Source organism: Oncorhynchus masou, chromosome 23 (assembly GCF_036934945.1).
Source record: "Oncorhynchus masou masou isolate Uvic2021 chromosome 23, UVic_Omas_1.1, whole genome shotgun sequence".
In the NCBI taxonomy this organism is placed as follows: Eukaryota; Metazoa; Chordata; class Actinopteri; order Salmoniformes; family Salmonidae; genus Oncorhynchus; species Oncorhynchus masou.
Window position 1 is genome coordinate 48,596,788 of NC_088234.1, and position 24,383 is coordinate 48,621,170.

Sequence of the window (24,383 nt, forward strand, 5' to 3'; positions counted from 1 at the left end):
AACAGCTGACAAAAATTCTAAAGACACTGAAGCAGCAAACTTTGTGAAATTTTATATTTGTGTCATTCTCAACTTTTGGCCACGATTGTATATAATTCCTTGGCTATATAGTATTCAATAGCATCGCCTCGGCTAAGGAAAGTTATTGGGTCATGTAGTAATGGCGGAACTTAAATGGTTAATCTCCAGACAGGTCTTTCGGCCTCCATTGACATGTCTTCCATTGTGTACGGGAAGTCGCTCGACATGAGACACTTCTGATCAGAGAAGAGGCATATATGATTGAAGTCTGAACTTTTTCTACTATTGAGCATCATCATCATTACATCATCTTTAACCTCCCACCCCCTCAGCTCAGTCTCGCGTACTCAGTCGCCGAAGTGGTATCGCCACTCCGCATCAATTTTGTTATCAGACGTTGTCATTTTACTATTAGGTGCAACGGACTTTTCTCTTATGTGTACGTCAATTTGTGTCAAGATGAATAGCTTGAAGGCGTTTAAGGAGCCATTCGGTAAGTCTGCACTTTTATTTAAAATGTTTAAATTATATAGATATGTCGTTTATGGTCCTCTGGTATGTTATCTATAGGCTTCTTACTGGTTGTGGATGAATGTCATCCTTAACGCATGTTTGAATCTACATCTTCCCACTGGGCGAAAACTGTTTGAATCAACGTTGTGTTCACGTCATTTCAACAACAAACAATTCAACGTGGAAAACTGATTTCATTTGTATAAAGACATGCACGTAGTTTTTCACCCAACACATTACTTTATTAGGCAAGTCAGTTAAGGACAAATTCATATTTACAATGACCGCCTAACGGGGAAATGTGGGTTAAAAATATACGTTGAATGACGTCTCTCCCCAGTGGGTTGTGTGCTTTTTGAACAACCTACTAATTTACAAACAGACAGTCTAACTGTAAATTTGGAATGTCCTTTTGATTTGTTTTTTTAAATGTAGGCTATAAGAACTTTTTTATTAATACATATTTCCACATCTTACTTGTAAGAATGTATTGACATAACAGAGAACTTGCATTTTATTGGTTCCATTTCAATGTTCTCTTCTCACAACTGGCATTTCCCCAAACATAAAAAAATCCCTTCCTGTATCAATGACTGTAAGGGACTTGCACCTTATTCTCAGTCAGTGGCGGTTGGTGCAGTTTAAGGTGAGGGAGGATGATTAAAAAAAATTATGAGCATGGCCTTATTTCTATTACAGCAAATTGGCTGGCTGTCATTCATATTCCATTCAAATCAAATCACATTTTATTCGTCACATACACGTATTTAGCAGATGTTATTGTGGGTGTAACAAAATGTTTGTTCCTAGCCCTATCAGTGCAGTAGTATCTAACAATACACACACATCTAAAAGTAAAATACTGGAGTTTAAAAAAATATATAAATATTAGATTGAGCAATGTTGGAATGGCATTGACTAAAATATAGTAGAATAGAATACAGTATATGCAGATGAGATGATTAAAGCAGTATGTAAACATTATTTAAACATTTATTAAAGTGACAAGTGTTCCATTATTAAAGTGGCCAGTGATTCCAAGTCCATGTGTAAAGCTGCAGGGTTGTAGTAACCGGGTGGAAGCTGGCTTGTGATGGCTATTTAACAGTCTAATGGCCTTGAGATAGAAGCTGTTTTTCAGTCTCTCGGTCCCTGCTTTGATGCACCTGTACTGACCTCGCCTTCTGGATGTTAGCAGGGTAAACAGGCCGTGACTCGGGTGGTTGATTTCCTTGATGATCTTTTTGGCCTTAAGCTTTCCACCTTCTCCACTGCGGCCCTGTCGATATAGATAGGGGCATGCTCCCTCTGCTTTTTCCTGAAATCCACAATCAGCTCCTTTGTTTTGTTGACGTTGAGTGAGAGGTTATTTTCCTTACGCCACTCTCCCAGGGCCCTCATCTCCTCCCTGTTGGCTGTCTCATCGTTGTTGGTAATCTGTTGTTGGTAACTTGATGATTGATTTGGAGGCGTGCATGGCCATGCAGTCATAGGTGAACAAGGAGTACAGGAGGGGGCTGACCACGCACACTTGTGGGGCCCGTGTGTTGAGGATCAGCAAAGTGGAGGGGTTGTTTCCTACCTTCACCACCTTGGGGTGGCCCGTCAGGAAGTCCAGGTGCCAGTTGCACAGGGCGGGGTTCAGACCCAGGTTCCCGAGCTATCGTCACAGCATTCTTACATAGGTATTCCTCTTGTCCAGATGGGATAGGGCAGTGTGCATTGCGATGGCGATTGCATCGTCTGTGGATCTATTGGGGCGGTAAGCAAATTGAAATGGGTCTAAGGTGTCAGGTAAGGTAGAGGGGATATATATATATATATATATATATATATATCCTTAACTAGCCTCTCAAAGCACTTCATGATGACAGAAATGAGTGCTAAAGGGCAATAGTCATTTAGTTCAGTTACCTTTGCTTTCTTGGGTAGAGGAACAATGGTGGACATCTTGAAGCTAATGTCCGGAAGCAAGAAGTGGGTGGTTTTCCCTTTGTAGTGTGTGATTGTCTATAGATCCTGTCACCCAGCTCAATGTAAGATTGATAGGTTTAGGCTTCTACATGACACTTTAAATTTCTTTGTACCCATCACAAGGTTGCTACTACATAGCCTAGGAATGAAAGTTTACAACAGCGAATTTTGAGTAATCAAGGTGACAGACAGTGGCACATTCAATACTGCCTTGCACACTCTTGCCTGCATCTAGCTGATCTAGGGAGTAATCATTAGTCCAACAGTTGCAAATGTGAATTTCTATTGGACAAATTCAGGTATTTTTATCCCAGTTTCGTTCTGTTTAAGAAATATTTTTTAACAGATTTGGCGGAATGAATATGCCCCTAATAACAGTCAAACAAGTTCACTGCATTCTCTAGCTAAGTGAAAGTAAGACAAAATACAACCAAATATAGCTACGTAGCTCTTTCTCTCGCTTCTCCTTAATTTTGGAAGAAATTCATTTTTTCAAAACTGTGAGTCAACTACTCACCACATGTTATGCATTGCAGTGCTAGCTGTAGCTTATGCTTTCAGTACTTGATTCATTCTCTGGTATTTTGATTGGGTGGACATGTCAGTTCATGTTGCAAGATCTCTGATAGGTTGGAGGACGTCCTCCGGAAGTTGTCATAATTACTGTGTAATTCTATGGAAGGGTGTGAGAACCATGAACCTCCTAGGTTTTGTATTGAAGTCAGTGTACCCAGAGGAGGACGGAAGCTAGCTGCTGTTGAGGCTACTTTAGACCTTCATTGCAAAACAGTGTTTTAATCAATTATTTGGTGACATGAATATATTTAGTATAGTTTTGTCTAAAAAGGCTAACTTTTTTAATGTTTCACTATTTGAATTTTTCTGAAATTCACTGAGGAAGATAGTCCTCCTCTTCCTAATCTGAGTATCCTCCACTGCTCTCAGTGGGTGTATAAGATGTGTGGGAGTTGGAAAATATAAAATTCTGTCAGTGATAAAAGTGAGAAGGGTAGGCCTAAGCTATGCCAAACTGTACTAACGTGATTAAACATAACAGTTTTATGCTATCTCAAATTTAAGACATTGGACACCCTGTGTTTTTTAAATGTCAATGTTGTAAAAAATATAACCCCACATTTTATATGTTTGGTTTTCACTGTGAATCTATAATGATTTTAAATGGTTAATCAATAATGTTTGCAAATGTAAATGGTGGTTTTGGTGTGTGAAAATGTGAGCTGACCCCTTGAGCTCATGCAAATGAATGACATTTACTCTGTGATCTGTTTGAACAGATATTTGTTGGGTCTTGAGGATGCCTTTTCACTTGAATGAGCAGAACAATAATACCCCACTGCTGCACAATGCTCTGGTTCTTTCGTAAAAATGTTTGCTTTTTTAATACTGAAACGTTGTCCTCATCAGCATGTCTTGAAGAACAAGATCTCTATTATTTCTTACTATTGCGCTGTCAATTTTAGTATAGCAGCCAAGGCCTTTACAGTAGCCGAAGCCTTTACAGCAGCCGAAGGCTTTAGGTCAGCAAAGTACACCTCATCTCACTCAACAAATCACAGAACTTATTTTTTGTGCTGAGCATGGTGGAACTTGAGTTTTCCAGCACAGACACACACACACAACCCTCAATCATCCACCGTGCATAGACGAGGCAACAAGGCATTTGTCCATCTTTGTGTTTGAGATAGAAACTGCATGGATTGAGTTAGGTATTAGCACGCCATTCATCTCAAGCCATTTGTGTGCCTTTGTCACTGCCGAGCAAATGCACCGTTACACGATCTGATTAAATGTTTAAAAACTTGACTTATCTTAGCAGCAAAGGCATGGGTGGTCAAAAAGGAGAAAATCTAGGTTCATCTCTGTGGAATCATGGCCTCGAGGGATCTAACGTTATTATGATGTGGCTTATATTTCATCTCTTGAACTTTTTCCTGAGCGAGTAGGTACATGTCTCTGCATTCCCTGTGCAGCAGAAACAATACTGAGATGAGCTGGGTTTCTGCTTATAGTTGATGAGTAGGGGATGTGGGGCTGATGTGTCTCAGCATTGCATGCACTAATAAGGAGCAAGGTAGAGTGAGTATGCATTACCAAAGGATCTGTACATAACTCTGCAACCGCAGGCCTAGAATGAGACTCTTTCTATGTATGCAACAGCAATTACATGGTTATTACAGTGACACTGCATAAAACATCACTAACTCTTCTGCTGTTATTGATCTTACTGAGAGCTTGGCATTTGGAGAGGTAACTGGCAGGTCCTCTCTTGTCTCACTGTCATCATAATCATGTAGGAAACAGTTGAGAAAATACTGCAATATGTACTCTTTTCCCACGTGGCACAGATGTCAATTCAACGTCTTCCATGTTGATTCAATGTAATTTAATTCAACATTAATTGAACCAGTGTGTGCCAATTAAGTTGTTTGTAGCCTGCACAGAAATTATCACAGTTTCTGGACCATGATCTATGACTAGAATATGTGAAAATAATTTTGTTCAATCAAAACTCGTGAGGGTGTTTTAGTAGTTATTTGACGTCTTGACAAAATTTCCCTTCTTGTTGGTGATATGTTCAATCAGACTGACAGGCCCCTGGTGCGAGTGACCTTACAGCTCCATTATAATAACATTTGCTGTGGTAAAATTGGATACGGTGCATCAGTTTGTGTGTATATGTTTGCTCACGTCACCAATTTAGGAGAACCCTGAAAATGTTGTCTCTGGTTCGAGGAAGTGAGTCCACCCACGTGTTTTCATTTGAGATCTTTGCCTGGCACAGTTTCAACTGTGTCACTAACTTAATGTAGCTATAGGAAATGGTCTTTAGTTCACTTGAATGTGTTTACAAACCCAATGTTCCCATCTAAGCCAAAGTGAGTGTCAGCTTCATGGAATGTAACCTAAGAAAGGCCAGAAAAGTCAGAGCAGCTCTTTATTTGGAGCTCTCAGGTCTCATACAATAGCATTACAATGATGCAGACTGATGGAAGCCTGAATGACCTTGTAGAGGTACAGGTAAGTGCCAAAATAATGTAAAGATGAGCAACTGAAGAATAAAAAGTAAATTGAAAGCAGGTGCTTCCACACATGTGTTGTTCCTGAGTTAATTAAGCAATTAACATTCAATCATGCTTTGAGTTATGTATAAAAATACTAAGTAGGCCATTATTTTGGCTACCATGACTATGCCCCCATCCACAGGGCACAAGTGGTCACTGAATGGTTTAATGAGCATGAAAACGATGTAAACCATGGCCGTCTCAGTCACCAGATCTCAACCCAATTGAACACTGATGGGAGATTCTGTAGCGGCGCCTGATACAGCGTTTTCCACCACCATCAACAAAACACCAAATGAGGGAATTACTAGTGGAAGAATGGTGTTACATCCCTCCAATAAAGTTCCAGACACTTGTAGAATCTATGCCAAGGTGCATTGAAGCTGTTCTGGCTCGTGGTGGCCCAACACCCTATTAAGACACTTTATGTTGGTGTTTCCTATATTTTGTCAGTTCGACTTAGCTGTATGTTTTAAAGCCAAAATTGAGGGCTTTGTACATCTGCAACTCATCCATGTGTGTCCATGTCCACTATATCAGGCCCCAGGACAATCAATAATTTCAGATTTAATATATCCTCTTCATTCTGATATTTGCTTTGTTGAAAAACTGCATTCCATCATTTCCATCAGCCATCATTATATATAACATCTGCAATATGTTCCTTTCCATTGTTCTCTTCATGTAATATCCCTGTTTTGTCTTGACAGATAGAATCATCTCTGAACCAGTGGAGGACACAGATACTAGTAGCTTCATGGCAGAAATGGTATGGCCGTCTATCATCAGAAACAAACTAGTGTTAAGAAATGTACAATCTGAATTTAATTGAACGTTTTCTAATTTCAAAAGAATAGAACAAAACGAGTGCTAACTCTTCAGTCTGAGTAGACTGAGAAAAGCCATGTTTTCAGAAAATAGCCATGTAATTTAACCATAGTTGAGTACATTATGCTGGGATTTCTTACGCCCAGGGACTAATATAGAAGCAAGTTGCAACAAGCCACTTTTTTGCTATCCAACACAGAGTATAATTTTTCTCCACAGTTAGTGTTTTAATTGCTATCTCTCTGTCTTCAAATATTTCTATCACTATAAAGATCAGAATCCATAAGTGTCATTTTGTAGCAAAGCTGAACATGTGTGTTTGTCTCTTAGTCCTTGAAGTCCAACTATCCAGTCCAAGTCACAGAACCTCAAGGTTGGTGCTCTAAGCTCAATACATCTGTTCTCACAACTGATGTGCCTTTCTAGGGCCTCTGATGAGAAAGTACAATATTCATCTATACCTTCGATCTGTCCTTTCCAGATACAGTGACACTGCAGCTGAGGTCCATGCCACCTGGCTACCTTACACCTCTCTCAGACGGAATAAGACAGGTGGGTGATGGGCTCACTTACACTGAGATAGTGTAGTTTCTTTGTGTTAGTTTCATATTAATGTGAAAATGTGGTGATGAGCCTTGACAGGATGCTCCTGTAAACTGTAGATTACTAAAGATAACTCCAACCTCTAAGCCAGCATCTGAAAATGTCATGACCTGGTCTGTAATGTTTGAGCCTTTGTAACTGGAACTAGTGGTTGGTGTCAAAACCACAAGACCGTTTTAATGAGTGAGAATGATCGCTTGTTTCCGTATAGGAAAAGGTTTGTGAGTTGGTTTAAAAAGGTTGTGTTATTTTAATACTATCAATTAGAATACTGTAAGGCAGGTATTGCAAATAAAAATGTGATTCACATGTTTTATATGCCTCGTTTCACTGCCAAACATTCAATTAAACCATCTAGTGTTCAGCGAAATAACAACACTGTCAGGACCCGGTTACGAACCTGGGTCTCCGGAGTGAGAAACAGTCACTTAACCAACTGAGCCACGAATAGTCAGCAGAACCCAGAAGATGAGGCAGACACAGCAGTACTTAAGACGGTGTATTTAATAAAGTAAAAAGGAGAAGTCCTTAAATACAAAAATGGCAAATCCAAAAGGTGGTAGGAATAGCACAAAAAAGCCTCAAGAGACACTCAAAAACAAAAACAGAATTCCACAAGAGCATCCACCGGAATCGACAGGAAAACACAGAACACTAGGGCTGGGTGCTAACATACAAACACAGAGCACAGAACTGAGGGAAACTAAGGGTTTAAATACAATCAGGGGAAACGAGGTACAGGTGCAAATAATAATGGGGAACAAGGGAAAAAACATAAGGTCAAAAAGCACAATGGGGGCATCTAGTGACCAAAACCCGGAACAACCCTGGCCAAATCCTGACAAACACAATGTCAAATACAGGTAGCCTAGTCAAATAATTAACATCCAATCACATTAACCATTACTCTCTCGCGGGAATTACACTAATGGTCCGTATGTAGCCAAACGTAGCTGCTACTCATGTTGGTATCTGTACTGATGGTGCAAAAGCCATGACAGGGAGACATAGTGGAGTGGTAACGCACGTGCAAGCAGTTGCTCCCGACGTCACATGGGTACACTGCAGCATCCACCGAGAGGCTCTTGCTGCCAAGGGAATGCCTGACCGCTTGAAACACGTTTTGGACACTACAGTGAAAATGGTTAACTTTGTTAAAGCAAGGCCCCTGACCTCTTGTGTATTTTCTGCACTATGCAATGATATGGGCAGCAACCATGTAACGCTTTTACAACATACAGAAGTGTGCAGGTTATCAAGGGGCAAAGTATTGACACATTTTTTTTCAATTGAGAGACAAGCTTAAAGTTTTCTTTACTGACCATTTTCTCACACGACTGGCCTATCTGGGTGATGTTTTTTCTCGCCTGTGATCTGAATCTAGGATTATAGGGACTCTCCGCAACTATTCAATGTGCGGGACAAAATTGTGGCTATGATTAAGAAGTTGGAACTCTTCTCTGTCTGCATTAACAAGGACAACACAGGTCTTTCCATCATTGTATGATTTTTTTTGTGTGTGCAAATGATCTCAAGCTTACGGACAATGTCAAATGTGACATAGCGAAGCACCTGAGTGAGCTATGTGAGAGTGGATTCTCGGCCCTCACTAGCATGTGTGTGTGGAAATTGATTTAAGACAGACTCTCTCCAATACAACCCAACATTGCAGAGTTATGTGTATCCTTTCAAGCACACCCTTCTCATTAACCTGTGGTGAGTTATTCACATTGTTGATGAACAAATAAGGTTTCATATGTAAGATCGTTAAATAAAGAGCTAAATTATTGATTATTATTAGTTGTATGATGGCAAAAAAAAATCAACATTTGAGAGTGCACAGACCCTGGTGCTAGAGGGGGTATGCAGCTGGAGGTTGAATGTTTGAAGGGGTACAGGACTATAAAATGTTTGGGAACCACTGCTGTAAGATATTCTGAATCATATCGTAGTTAATTCCTCTCTATAAATAGAACTGAATGTAATGTTTTGTTTTATCCAACCTCGTACAGCCAGTGAAAGATGGTGTAGAGTGCATCTGCACAGGCTCCATCTCACCAGGTAATTTTCATTTTATCATGATATATACTATACCCCTAAACAACATTTCCAAGCACATGTTGTAGATAGATTATAGCAACACATCTTTCAAGACAGATGCATTACATTTGCATACAGTACATGTACCAAAATAGTAGACTAATCATTTTCATGTGCACTATATATTTCCAAGGCTGTTGGTAATTCCATTCTTCCTTGCCCCTTAGACTTCCCCAAGGAGCTGCAGTTCTTGAACAACCAATGTGAGAAGTGCACCTGCTCAGCTCCACCTCCAAAGATCAGTGACCTAATGGATGACAACGACTTGCTTGACTTACTGCGTCTTAAACTGGATCCAAATCATTGCACTGTCAAGAACTGGAAGAACTTTGCGAGCCGTTGGGGTATGAGCTATGATGAGCTGACTCTGCTGGAGCACCGGACCCAGGGCTCAATGTGCCACAGCCCCACACAAGAGTTCCTGCTGCGCAACAACCACAAGACCGTCACTGAGCTCACCGAACTTTGCCGGGTCTACCAGCGCATTGATGTGCTGCGGCTTCTGCAACGCTGGATGGAGAACGACTGGCCCTCACGCTGGCAAAATGCTCATTAATCACATATGCCCTCATTAATCGCTATCCACTTTATTGAATTAGCAATGACAACAGGGACTTGGACCATTTGTTATCAGAAGCCTATTTATTTAACAACCAGTGGTTCCTGGATTTTAGATGATTTGGTGTGCAAAAGACAACTGGATCACATGTTATGACTCCTGTGGAGTTGAGGACTTAATGGGACTAATTGTCGTTTTGTACTTGTTACCAATACTGTAGTTCTGATTATCTCAACCGGCACATTCTTTTCTTTTTCAAAAGGTTCCTCATTCTCTGAATTGTTCCTCATTCTCTGAATTGTGTGTTCAAGTGTTGGTGTACCCACAAAAATAATGAGGTGGCTAGAGCATAAAAAGTAGAGCTGTGTTAACCAACATAGCACGTAAAAAGAAGGCGAGGTGGGAAAAAGAGAACGAGATTAAAAGGGTGAATTGTTCATCAATTGTATTTTTTTTAGAACAGTGACCATGATAAGAATCAATGTAGTATATATCATATGGCAAAGATGACAGTGTTGCGTTTTGGTCATTATAGTCTCATAAAAATAGGAATAATCTCCAAATAATGTATTGTTCGTATTCATAGTTATTGAGTCTTGATTATTTTGGGATAGTTTGATGAAGCTGAGATTGTGTTTTTCAATTTCACTACAGTTTGAATACTAATTAGGAATTTGCCCTTACGCTTTATATTGAATGTGGTTCCAATTCCTCTCCCCAACCCCACTTGAAGCAAATAAAAGCTAGATGTTATGCATATTCTTGCTAATCTTATTAACTTTCCATCAATAACACGTTTAAAAAAAATAATCATATCCTCATATCATCATTTACTTTAATCATGTCAATTAAAATACTATTTAAGGGATACTGTGAGATTCTTGCATCAGTTGAACTCTTGGATACCATTTGTATGTCTGCGTGCAGTATGAAGGACATTAGCGGTAGTTTCGCGAATCAATGCTAACTCGCATTAGCGCAATGAATGGGAATCTACAGGTACGGAAGCATTGAAAATACAAGTAACGAAAAAAAGGTTTACTATAGGAAGTCTTCCATGAAAGTTTGAGCTTTCTTTGTGTGTGATGATTATATCAACTTGGTTCATGTTTGTTTTAATTTCAGTGATGAATATCCAATCAAACAGGAATTCAAACCTGCCATGTAATATAATACTGTTACATATTGCTGTAGTCAATTACAGTATAATTTATAGTCAATCATCAATAAATTATTGAGTCATATAGACATATTGTAGTTTATTGGAGAAGGAAATAACAAATTAATAGTAGAATTACATTTCACTGTTCAACAATTGTTTTAGCTTAAAATGTGAAGATGACAGCTTCCATAAAGATTGTCTCCTTTATGGGTGAAACATGTCTGAATTGTGAAAGATACAATACTGAGGCATTTGTAAAAAAAAAAAAGAATTGTGAAAAAAAAGTGAACAGCAGTTGGGAAACATTACCATAATTTAAATACATTTGAGTAGACATAGAGCCAATGAGCATATTTTCCTTCATTTTGCTATCAACTGTTTGAATATAGATGTAGTAGCATATGGATTAACTAAGTTATCAGAGAATCGACAAACAAATAATTACATGTTTCTGTTTTGTTTGTACATAGAGACAAAACACATCCTTAAAATGGAGTCAACTCATGAACAAATTGATGTATTTACAAAGCAGTTACAATCATGTTGGTTTATCCCAAGTGTACGGTTCACATGACTGGAAACTATCAATAATCTGTATCGGGCTCTTTGATATTCAGACCAAGCATATTGGAGAGGCTTATTGACATGCTATCGTTTCCCTCTGAGTCCACTACAGGGTATTCCAGGCCCATCCCAGATTCAGGTTTTGTAACTTTGAAAGTCCCTCTTTTAAGCTTAGTGGAACTATCTACGTCTGAGGTAGAGCTGACATCAAGGCTAGGGGTATGGAGCTCACCTTTCACTTCTGGTAGGGAGACATTAGCTGTGGGTGTTTTTGCTTTAAATCTATTCAACCGCTCCATGATGTCAATAAGTCCTGAAGGTGATGTCACCTTCTGTCCTTCATTCACTTTAGGCAAACTGACCTCTACGCCAGCTGTTTCAAGGCCTCTTTCAAGCTTTGGCGTGTCCTTCGCCTCACCAAGGGCCTTGGCAGCATCTTGGAATGCACTCTCAATCTTGTTGTTCTGTGGCAGTCTGTGAAATGTAAACATTGGCACCTCCACCTGATCACGTTTTGATTCTTCCTCATCGTCCATGTCAGAATCTTTACCTTTTGAGCCAGATAAGTTTAAGCTTGGCCACTTGAATGGCCATTTGAATGTACTTTTGTGAGTGTCTCCCTCTTCCTCAACATCTACTTTGAGGTCAGCTTCTGGTACATTTACATCCAAATCTGGCATGTCAGCACTTGCCTCAATGCCAGGAGCAGAGAGACTCAGTTCAGGGGTACTAATCTCTCCCTCATTTTTGGGGACTGAAACTTCCACATCAGGTGTATTTACATCTGCACTAGCATTAAATTCTGTGCCATTTATTCTAGGCCCCGAGAGACCAAACTTTGGCATCTTAAAATGTGGCAGTTTTTCAGAGGGAGCCTCAATGTCAACGTCTTTCGCTTTAAACTTGGCCTCAGGGCCTTTAATGTCTGGGACACTTACTTTAATTCCTGGGGTAGAGAGACTTAGATCAGGACCATTCAACTCTACCTCAGGGCCAGAGAGGTCTGTTTTTGGTAAACTTAGATTTACATCTGGAGCACTGATATCACTTTTAACATTAGGATCTGATAGCTTGAGGTATGCTTGAGGTAGAGCTATATCTACCTTTGGGGCTTCAAGTCCACTCTCAACTCTGGGAACTGAAACTTTAATGTCAGGTGTCTCAATGTCAAGGTTTTGTCCCTCCAGTTCAGAACCTGAAATGCCAAATGTGGGGAGCTTAAAATGGGGCAATTTGAATTTGCCTGAAGGAGCATCAATGTCTACATCTGGAGCTTTTAGAACTAGTCCAGTTCCTTTGAGATCAGTTTTGGGTACATTCATTCTAATCTCTGGTACATTCACTTCACCAAGTTTGGGGGCAGAGCGGTTGACATCTGGTGTTTTCAGCTCTACTACAGTGGCCCGGAGGTCAGCTGTCGGTAAATTGACATCCACATCAGGAACAGAGACATCCAATTTTGGGGCCTTTAGCTCAGCATCAAGGTTTGGTCCTTTAACTCTTGGTCCTGTTAAACTGGATTTGGGGAGTTTGAATTTTGGCAACTTGAATGTTCCAGACGGAGCATCAAGGTCAACTTCTGGGGTGTCGAGATCTACCTCTGGACCTTTGATGTCAGCTTCAGGCAAACTGACACTCAAATCTGGAGCAGCAATGGTTCCCTCAATCTTTGGAGCAGAAAGGTCCAGGTCGGGTGTTTTCAGCTCTACTACAGGGGTTTGGAGGTCAGCAGTCGGCAAACTGACATCCACATCAGGAACAGAGACATCCAATTTTGGGGCCTTTAGCTCAGCATCAAGGTTTGGTCCTTTAACTCTTGGTCCTGTTAAACTGGATTTGGGGAGTTTGAATTTTGGCAACTTGAATGTTCCAGACGGAGCATCAGGGTCAACTTCAGGCAAACTGATATTGAAATCTGGAGCAGCAATGTCTTCCTCAATTGCTGGTGCTGAAAGGTTGAGATATGTTGTTTTTGTGTTGAGACAAGGCCCTTTCAGATCTGCTTCAAGTGAATTAACATCAACAGCTAATTCTGGGGTCTTAAGATCAACATCAAGTTCTGGTCCTTTTACTTTTCTTATTTTTGTCCATTTTAGTTTTGGCAACTTGAATTTTCCAGAGGGAGCATCAAGGTCTAAATCTACATCTGGTCCTTTGAGGTTAGCTTCAGGCAAACTGACATTGATATCTGGAACAGCGATGTTTCCTTCAATTGCTGGTGCTGAGAGGTTGCGATCAGAGCCTTGGAGATCTGCTTCTGTTAAATTCACATCAACCTCCGGAGCTGAGAGGTCCAAATCTGCTTTCTTTAGATCAGTATCAATATCAAGGTTTGGTCCCTTCACCTTATGTCCAGACCAGTTAATTTTAGGCATTTTTAAAGTTGGAAATCGTTTCTTTCCAGTGGGTGCCTCAATATTAACTTCTGGTGCCTGAAGATCTACATCTGGAACAGCAATGTCTGCTGTAATTGATGGTGTGGAGAGGTTAAGATCAAGGCCTTGAAGATCTGCTCCTGGTAAATTCACATCAAACTTGGGAGCTGATAGGTCCAATTCTGCTCTCTTCAGATCACCATCAAGCTTTGGTCCCTTCACCTTATGTCCAGTCCAGTTAATTGTGGGCATTTTTAAAGTTGGAAATCTTTGCTTTCCAGAGGGTGTCTTAATGTCGACCTCTGGTGCTTGAAGATCTACATCTGGACCTTTCAAATCAGCTGTGGGCTTCTTTAGGTTGAACCACTTGAATTTTCCAGAATGGGCATCAGTGTCAACATCTACCTCTGGGCCTTCCAGGTCAGATTTGGGTAAAATAGGATCTACATCTGGTGCATTTATTTCTCCATCAATGTTTGGAGGGGCGAGATTCAATTCTTCGAGACCCTTAACCTTGGGTCCAGAGAGACCAAACTGTGGCTTTTTTAGAGTAAACCATTTTAATTTCCCTGAAACGGGCTTAATGTCCACTTCTGATGCGTTCAGGTCTACTTCAGGGCCTTTGATATCTGCATTTGGCAAATTGGTGTGCAAATCAGGCATGTTAAGCCCTGCCTCAACTTCAAGAACAGAGAGACTGAGGTCAGGTGCCTTCAGATCTGCATCAACATCAATGTCTGGAGCTTTTATATTTGGTCCAGAGAGCCTGAAATTGGTATTTTTGAGTGTTGGGAACTTAAGTTTCCCAGTGGGAGGATGAATATCAACAACATGGGCTTTCACATCTACCTCAGGGCTGCTGAGGTCTGCTTTGGGTAAATTCAGTTCTAAATCTGGATTGCTCATCTCAGCCTCAATCTTTGGGACAGAAAGATCAACTGTTGGTTTCTCCAGATCTGCCTTAACATCCACACCAGGGGAGTTGACTTTGGGCCCATGAAGACCAAATTTGTGTTTATTTAAATGAGGCCATTTAAATTTACTTGAGAGAGCCTCAATGTCGATATCTGGAGCTTGCAGATCTACCTCAGCTTTTGGTATACTCAAGTCTACATCTGATGCGCTTATCTCTCCATCAATGTTTAGAGTGGAGAGATTCATGTCAGGTGCAGACAGGTCAGCATCTATGTCCACTTCATGTCCCTTCATTTTTGGTCCAGATAATCCAAACTTGGGCTTTGTGAGAGTAAGCCATTTGAATTTGCCAGAAGGAGCCTCTATGTCAACATCTGGAGCTTTCAAGACAGCATTTGGCCCATTCAAATCTGGTCGTTTGATTTCCACATCAGGGGATGAGAGGTTCAGGTCTCGTGTCTCTAGCTCTCCACTGAAACCAGGGCCTTCTAAATCTGCTGATACATTCACATCTCCCTTTGGCGCGTTGGTTTTTACTTGTGGTAGTTTGAAGTGAGGCATTTTGAATTTGGGAGGCTTGTACTTCAATCCACTTGTCTTAACCTCAGGTTTCTCCAAGTCAAGTGAAGCATCTGGAGTGCTGAACTCTGGTGTTGATAGACTGACTTTAGGGTGTGTGAGGGTGCCCTCCTGATCTGCTCCTTTCATTACTGGCCCAGACATTCCAATGGTGGGGAACTTTGCACCTCCATCAGGTCCAGGTGTGTCCAATGTTACATTGGGCAATACCCCATTCAAAGTGGGACCATTGATTTCATTCTTCAACCAGCCTTCTGCATTTAATTGTCCATTGAGGCCATTAACCTCAATAGATGGTGCCTCAACTGCTCGCTGCATTCTGCTGTAGGTATCTTTGAGCATCTGTAGAAAATCAAATAGCAATTAAGTGGTAGTCAATAGACAAATACTAAGGTATTGATCTATAATACATTATTTATATAATTGTTCAGAAATTAAAAAGAACCTTGAGCATAGTGTAATGACTGCTGACATAAATCATGAAGTAAATTTTATTCTGAAACGTACATCCCCGGGACTTTTGAGACCACTGTCCAGTGAGCTGAGACTGACGCTGGCATTCAGATCCGGCTTTGTCACAAAACTCATGTTGTCTTCATAAGGCTCCATGATCTTAAGTATTTTCATCAGGTCATCTTTATTAAGGTGGTTAAGATGTATGGTGGCAGCGACAATCTCATCGCCTAAAACAGTAGAAGAAATGGAGGGTTTAAAAAATGGCTCTGTTGTTTTCTTATACAGTGGGGCAGAAAAGTATTTAGTCAGCCACCAATTGTGCAAGTTCTCACACTTAAAAAGATGAGAGAGGCCTGTAATTTTCATCATAGGTACACTTCAACTATGACAGACAAAATGAGAAAAAAAATCCAGAAAATCACATTGTAGGATTTTTAATGGATTTATTTGCAAATTATGGTGGAAAATAAGTATTTGGTCAATAACAAAAGTTTATCTCAATACTTTGTTATATACCCTTTGTTGGCAATGACAGAGGTCAAACGTTTTCTGTAAGTCTTCACAAGGTTTTCACACACTGTTGCTGGTATTTTGGCCCATTCCTCCATGCAAATCTCCTCTAGAGCAGTGATGTTTTGGGGCTGTTGCTGGGCAACACAGACTTTCAACTCCCTCCAAAGATTTTTTATGGGGTTGAGATCTGGAGACTGGCTAGGCCACTCCAGGACCTTGAAATGCTTCTTACGAAGCCACTCCTTCGTTGCCCGGGCGGTGTGTTTGGGATCATTGTCATGCTGAAAGACCCAGCCACGTTTCATCTTCAATGCCCTTGCTGATGGAAGGAGGTTTTCACTCAAAATCTCACAATACATGGCCCCATTCATTCTTTCCTTTACACGGATCAGTCGTCCTGGTCCCTTTGCAGAAAAACAGCCCCAAAGCATGATGTTTCCACCCCCGTGCTTCACAGTAGGTATGGTGTTCTTTGGATGCAACTCCGCATTCTTTGTCCTCCAAACACGACGAGTTGAGTTTTTTCCAAAAAGTTCTATTTTGGTTTCATCTGACCATATGACATTCTCCCAATCTTCTTCTGGATCATCCAAATGCTCTCAAGCAAACTTCAGACGGGCCTGGACATGTACTGGTTTAAGTAGGGGGACACGTCTGGCACTGCAGGATTTGAGTCCCTGGCGGCGTAGTGTGTTACTGATGGTAGGCTTTGTTACTTTGGTCCCAGCTCTCTGCAGGTCATTCACTAGGTCCCCCCGTGTGGTTCTGGGATTTTTGCTCACCGTTCTTGTGATCATTTTGACCCCACGGGGTGAGATCTTGCGTGGAACCCCAGATTGAGGGAGATTATCAGTGGTCTTGTATGTCTTCCATTTCCTAATAATTGCTCCCACAGTGCATTTCTTCAAACCAAGCTGCTTACCTATTGCAGATTCAGTCTTCTCAGCCTGGTGCAGGTCTACAATTTTGTTTCTGGTGTCCTTTGACAGCTCTTTGGTCTTGGCCATAGTGGAGTTTGGAGTGTGACTGTTTGAGGTTGTGGACAGGTGTCTTTTATAGTGATAACAAGTTCAAACAGGTGCCATTAATACAGGTAACTTGTGGAGGACAAAGGAACCTCTTAAAGAAGAAATTACAGGTCTGTGAGAGCCAGAAATCTTGCTTGTTTGTAGGTGACCAAATACTTATTTTCCACCATAATTTGCAAATAAATTCATTAAAAATCCTACAATGTGATTTTCTGGATTTTGTTCCCCTCATTTTGTCTGTCATAGTTGAAGTGTACCTATGAGGAGAATTACAGGCCTCTCTCATCTTTTTAAGTGTGAGAACTTGCACAATTGGTGGCTGACTAAATACTTTTTTGCCCCACTGTATGTACAACCAATAACAAAACGTACATATGCTTTACATTTTATAACTAAGAATGTTTTTTGTTGTTGCAGAAATGTACTGATCTATGACACTTTACCTTCTTTCAAGCCACTCTTATTAGTCACTCTAGGGTCTGTGATTCCCGTGATGACAACTCCTCCTCTGTCTGAATCCTCCAGGACCAAGCTTTCGGAATAACATCTTTGATGACTTTCCCCATTCTAAGATGTCAACAGTGAAATACAATTAAATCAAATCAATTATTGTCACTATCATGAAGTTGAAGCATCAAATGTTTGTAACAGTTACATTAGTATGTGAGCAGTATTCAAAGACTCTGGTAAGACAAAATATTTGCATGGTTTTAGGATCTGATTTCCAACCGGTTAGATAGCTTGTTTTTAGGAGAACATACTTCCTCAATGCTTCTGTTCTTTTAAAGGGAAAATCTGCATTTCAAACACTGTTTTTGTAAAAAAGTTGAGGGGTGAGGCTGGAGAAATGAAACCACTCTCAAATTCATTGACAGAGCAATGGATGCAAGGACTGACCAACCATGATATAAAAAGTATAGTTTTAACATGGTTTGAAGCTAGTGCTGGTTTATAATTCAATTGTTTACTAACAATGGAGCAAAATACGTGTATATATTTTGGGTTCCGATGGGGTATGACAGTGGAACTAAGCTAATGAAGCTTTTTAAGTTAGATTATTCATGAATCAATGGGTATAATTAATTTAAAAGTAAAAAAAATGGATGTACCAATCGCAGATTGCCTCTTTAATGGGAAGTATGAAAAGTTATGAAATGTCAGGAAACTGTATGAATAAAGTATTTCACTCACCATGATTTCTGAAGTATATTTACAGCAGCATATCAAGAAAAATGTTCACTATAACCTGTAAAAACAAAAAAAGTAGTGAGGTGCAGTTAATAATGTGGTTTAAGAAGCAGATATAAAACAATCTTACAGGGTTTTATCTTGCACTACATTAAAATGGACATTGAAACATCTTCAAGGACAATTTTCTCCTATCATTTTGTGACAGAATAATGAAAAATCTATATCAACGTAATATTTTCAACTATTTTTATTGTAGGGTACCGTTCTACAATGAAAATGTGGAATTGTTGTAGTTACTACTCTGAACAAATATATAAACACAACATGCAACAGTTTCAAAGATTGAGTTATAGTTACAGTAAATTCATTAGGCCCTAATCTATGGATATCACATGACTGGGAATACAGATATGCATCTATTCTTAAAAGATACCTCTAAAAAAAAGATAGGGGCGTGGATCAGAAAACCAGTCAGTATCTGGTGTGACCACCATTTGCCATCATGCAGCGTGACAGAGCTCCTTTGCATAGAGTTGATCATGCTGTTGATTGTGGCTGCCCATACCATAACCCCACCACCACCACCACCACGGGGCATTCTGTTCACAATGTTGACATCAGCAACCCGCTCGCCCACATGCTGTCTGCCATCTGCCCAGGTGTGTTGAAACCCGGGATTAATCCGTGAAGAGCACACTTCTCTAGCATGCCAGTGGTCATCAAAGGTGAGAATTTGCCTACTGAAGTCGGTTACAACGCCAAACTGCAGTCAGGTCAAGACCCTGGTGAGGACAATGGGCATGCAGATGAGCTTCCCTGAGGTGGTTTCTGACAGTTTGTGCAGCAATTATTCGGTTGTGCAAACCCACAGTTTAATCAGCTGTCTGGGTGGCTGGTCTCAGACGATCCAGCAGGTGAAGAAGCTGGATGTGTTGGTCCTGGGCTGGCTTGGTTACACATGGTCTGCTATTGTGTGGCCTGTTGGACGTACCGCCAAATTCTCTAAAATGACATTGGAGGCGGCTTATCGTAGAGAAATGAACATTAAATTATCTGCCAACAGCTCCGGTGGACATTCCTGATGTCAATATGCCAATTGCACGCGCCCTCAAAACTTGAGATATCTGTGCACATTTTAGTGGCCTTTTATTTTATTTTTTGTTCAGTATTATTACAAAACTTCCTCACATTATAATAATATCTGTATGTGTTGATATAACTGGTGCAACTTAGAGGTGTAGCTAGCAGGAAACCACATCCTCTCTGAGCCCATTGGGTGAAACATCCACACATGCATGTACATGCGTGCACACACACAAACGCATACCACTTCTTTGAAGTAAAACTACTTTTTATGCAGGTGACAACACTTTAGAACCGAGTTAATGCATCTCTCTGGTCAGACTTACAACTGAATAGTCTTTCCTAGACTTTTGCTACATCTCAAGACCCCTAACCCCACTCATACAAAATGATAATTCATCACACAAAATATGTGTTATGGCCTAGGAATGCCACTCATTTCAATAAAGGGGAAGACAACTATCATTCTAAACAATACTACATATTACATTATTACTACATTCTTGCATCAATACTGGAGTTATCATATCATAACATGCAACCAACCAAAATAGAAATTGGACTATACCAGTGGTTCCCAAACTTGTTATCATCCCGTACCCCTTCAAACATTCAACCTCCAGATCCCGTAGGTGAAGACAACGGATGTGGAGATCGTGGGCTGGCGTGGTAACACATGATCTGCGGTTGTGAGGCCGGTTGGATGTACAGCCAAATTCTCTATTACAGTGGTTCCCAAACTTTTATAGTCCCGTACCCCTTCAAACATTCAACCTCCAGCTGCGTATCCCCTCTAGCACCAGGGTCAGCACACTCTGAAATGTTGTTTTTTTGCCATCACTGTAAGCTTGCACACTATACTACACACTATACGATACATTTTTAAACATAAGAACGAGTGTGAGTTTTTGTCACAACCCGGCTCATGGGAGGTGACAAAGAGCTCGTATACAAACCTTATTTGTTCATCAACAATTGTGAATAACTCATCACAGGTTAATGAGAAGGGTGTGCTTGAAAGGATGCACATACATCTGCAATGTTGGGTTGTATTGGAAAGAGTCTCAGTCTTAAATCATTTTCCACACACAGTCTGTGCATGTACTTAGTTTTCATGCTAGTGAGGGCTGAGAATCCACTTTCACATAGGTCACTCAGGTGCTTCGCTATATCACATTTGACATTGTCCATAAGCTTGATCATTTGCACACAGAAAATCATACAATGAAGGAAAGACCTGTGTGTCGTCCTTGTTAATGCAGACAGAGAAGAGCTCCAACTTCTTAATCATAGCCAGAATTTTGTCCCGAACATTGAATATAGTTGCAGAGAGTCCCTCTAATCCTAGATTCAGATCATTCAGGTGATGAAAAACATCACCCAGACAGGCCAGTCGTGTGAGAAACTTGTCATCATGTAAGCGGTCAGACAAGTGAAAATTATGGTCAGAAAACTCTAAGCTTGTCTCTAAATTTTTAAAAACGTGTCAATACTTTGTCCCTTGATAACCAGCGCACTTCTGTATGTTGTAAAAGCGTTACATTGTCACTGCCCATATCATTGCACAATGCAGAAAATACACAAGAGTTCAGGGGCCTTGCTTTAACAAAGTTAACCATTTTCACTGTAGTGTCCAAAACGTCTTTCAAGCTGCCAGGCATTCCCTTGGCAGCAAAAGCCTCTTGGTGGATGCTGCAGTGTGCCAAAGTGGCGTCGGGAGCAACTGCTTGCACGCACGTTACCACTCCACTATGTCTCCCTGTCATGGCTTTTGCACCATCAGTACAGATACCAATACATCTTGACCACCAAAGTCCATTTGATGTCACAAAGCTATCCAGTACTTTAAAAATATCCTCTCCTCTTGTCCTGGTTTCCAGTGGTGTGCAGAAGAGGATGTCTTCCTTAATTGACCCCCCATAAACATAACGGACATACACCAGGAGCTTTGCCAGAGCCCCCACGTTTGTTGACTCATCCAGCTGTAACGCATAGAATTCACTGGCTTGTATGAAAAGCAGTAATTGTTTTAAAACATATCCTGCCATGTCACTGATGCATCGTGAAACAGTGTTTGATGAAGACATCGTTTTTTTGGCCTTTTCCCCCAGCATTGTCCAAGCCATATCCGTGGCAGCAGGAAGAATTAAGTCCTCCACAATAGTATGAGGCTTGCCGGTCCAAGCCACTCGGTAGCTCACCATATAAGACGCTTCTAGCCCCTTCTTATTAATGGTATCTGTTGCTTTTATATATGTCTTACTACTTGAAAGTTGTCTTAATTCTCGCTCAAAAAACTCCCATGGCTTATTTTTAAAATTGTCATGATTAGTTTCAAAATGTCTGCACAAGAGTGAAGGTTTCATCGAAATGTGAGATTGTACTTTTGCACATATAACACACTATGGCTGAGGAAAGGCACTACTCCTAATATAAGCGAACCCCAAATCAATGTAGTTCTCATCATATTTGCGCCTCTTCAATTGTCCAACGTCCCTGTCTGTTGTTCGGTGCTTTCACGGGTAAGGGGGCAGTACCCCCAACGGCATTGTACGCATACCCCAGTTTGGGAATAGCCGGACTATACTATACACTACGTATACAAAATATTATGAACACCTGCTCTTACCATGACAGACTGACCAGGTGAAAGCTATGATCCCTTATTGATGTCACTTGTTAAATCCACTTCAGTCGGTGTAGATGAAGGGGAGGAGTCCGGCTAAAGAAAGACTTTTAAGCCTTGAGACAATTGAGACATGGATTATGTATGTGTGCAAGACAAAACATTGAAGTGCTGTTGAACGGGGTATGGTAGTAGGTGCCAGGCGCACCAGCTTGTGTGAAGAACTGCAGCGCTGCTGGGTTTTTCATGCTCAACAGTTTACTGTGTGTATCAAGAATGGTACATCACCCAAAGGACATCCAGACAACTTGAACCAACTGTAAGAAGCATTGGGGTGAAGATGGGCCAGCATCCCTGTGGAGCGCTTTGGACACCTTGTAAAGTCCATGCCCTGACAAATTGATGCTGTTCTGAGGGCAAGGGGGGTGTAACACAATATTAGGAATGTGTTCTTAATGTTTATAATGACAATAATACTTCATATCCACACTAAAGCTTGTCAAAGCTCTCTGCCTTTAATTTATTGCTGCCAGACTGACAGAGTGACAGCGACACCCACCTACAGCCTCACGCCTCAGGAATCCAAGGCATGGCCCCGTGCCAGGACACTCAGGGGAATGTATTGCAAACCAGTTGGTTGAGACACATGCTAGCTTACATGCCATACCTACTACCACAGCCACACACTGCCACACACACTACTCTCAATGAATGTCAATACATTCACCTGCATTGTGATAATGAGGGTTTGGGTGGGCAGCATGTCAGAAAGAAGAAATGGTGTAAGTGGAATTATGAGTGTCATGATATTGGCTTCAAAACAATACATTATTACACCACCACAAATGCATTCTGTGAAAATGTAAAACATGAAGCTACATAAGTTTGGTTATAGCTTTAACCGGTCTCTCTGTTTCATGAAAAGGAAAAAAGTTATTTTTCAATTGAGGATAAATATTAGAAGTAAAAGAAGATATAAGGCAGTTGAAGCAAGTCAATAGTTGAGGGTTTATAATTGTGGCTTCATAGACTAGCAAAAATACAGCATGAATGGCTTGGCTTAGTATGCAACACATTAAATATGTAAAATGAGTTCTATGAGACAATGATTGAAATGCTGTATACTTTTTCATCATGTTGTGGTGGCTTCATTCTCATCTCACCACTATGAAGAACATGACATAGATTGAGCTTGGACTAAAAAGCGTGCTCAACTGGAGAATCTCAATGGAGAATTCTATTCCAGGACTAGGCTTAATGTGCATCTGGAAAACCAGCCCTATATGTTTGATGAATAGTACCACACTAGCAAAATCCACTTCACCAATCATTGATCAATCTACAGTTCTGGGCAAGGTATTTTTACAAACTATCTTTCAGGGTGACGCCAAGTTCATTAACAATCAGCCAACAACAATAACCCATGTGGCAAAATACATTACTGGAATATGACCCTACATCCACCCACAAATGTCGATATCACACAAATCAAGTTGTAGGGGCACACGAATCAAATGATTTACTACCTTCACCTGCTCATTTACATTTAAGTCAAGGCAATTTCATGAGGGACCATTTAATCTGTTTAGCAAAACATTTAAAATATAAAACTAAAAGAATTTCATAAAATTGCAGAAACTATAAATCCATTACTAGTTTCAACACAGCGTGATGAACAACTTTTAGGCCTCTGTACTCTACATACAAGATCACTAAACTGATTAAAGTTCCCATTGTATCATCAGCACGAACGACAATGTTAAATATCACATTTTAATGGCAACAGAAGGCTTATAAAGCTCATCTTTGTATGCTGGGGTTTCGCTGGGCTCGGATTAGGGCATAGGATCGGAAGGACTCACCTTGTCAACGTCTTAGAGTCCTCCAAAAGCCCAGGCAATGTTGTCTCCTCTGAACCTCAGCTGTTCTGTCAATTTAAGAGGATCTGTCAGTTAAATGCCTTCTCTGACCACCACCTGAGCTGGAGAACAGGTTAGGCTACACCTATACCTGCTCCTCAGTGCCACCCCAACCCCCACCCTGAACCCTTTCACAGGGAGAGGGACATGTCATACACATTTGCAGGGCTGGTGACAACCGAAACTTGCGAAGAGAGTGAGAGGTCATGAATAAGAGAAGTACACACCACTCCTCCTTATAACAGGCTGAACCAGGTTTACAAAGAGAAAAGAAACAGGCCTGCAATAGTT

At 40.7% G+C, this 24,383-nt stretch overlaps 2 protein-coding genes across 4 annotated transcripts; one reads left to right on the top strand and one right to left on the bottom strand.

Moving 5' to 3' along the window:
* Nucleotides 1-223: 223 nt before the first annotated feature.
* On the top strand, nucleotides 224-10,889 carry LOC135510971 (ectodysplasin-A receptor-associated adapter protein-like). Of its 2 annotated transcripts, none has more exons than XM_064932335.1 (6): nucleotides 224-514; nucleotides 6,302-6,360; nucleotides 6,750-6,792; nucleotides 6,901-6,971; nucleotides 9,035-9,083; nucleotides 9,290-10,889. In XM_064932335.1, exons 1-6 carry the CDS (start codon nucleotides 457-459, stop codon nucleotides 9,676-9,678), a joined length of 669 nt encoding a protein of 222 aa, XP_064788407.1. In that variant the 5' UTR covers nucleotides 224-456; the 3' UTR covers nucleotides 9,679-10,889. The 2 variants fall into 2 exon arrangements, with proteins under 2 accessions (XP_064788407.1, XP_064788408.1); XM_064932336.1 differs by having other exon boundaries at nucleotides 490-514; nucleotides 6,306-6,360.
* Nucleotides 10,890-10,925: 36 nt separating this feature from the next.
* LOC135510972 (neuroblast differentiation-associated protein AHNAK-like) lies at nucleotides 10,926-24,183 on the bottom strand. 2 transcript variants are annotated; one of them, XM_064932339.1, is made up of 6 exons: nucleotides 24,036-24,183; nucleotides 22,177-22,289; nucleotides 18,465-18,519; nucleotides 17,717-17,840; nucleotides 15,784-15,959; nucleotides 10,926-15,618 (listed from the first exon to the last, which is right to left on the bottom strand). In XM_064932339.1, the coding sequence occupies exons 3-6, from the start codon at nucleotides 18,465-18,467 to the stop codon at nucleotides 11,428-11,430; spliced, it is 4,494 nt and encodes a 1,497-aa protein (XP_064788411.1). In that variant the 5' UTR covers nucleotides 18,468-18,519; nucleotides 22,177-22,289; nucleotides 24,036-24,183; the 3' UTR covers nucleotides 10,926-11,427. The 2 variants fall into 2 exon arrangements, with proteins under 2 accessions (XP_064788411.1, XP_064788410.1); XM_064932338.1 differs by lacking the exon at nucleotides 22,177-22,289 and having other exon boundaries at nucleotides 24,036-24,182.
* Between the last annotated feature and the right edge of the window lie 200 nt (nucleotides 24,184-24,383).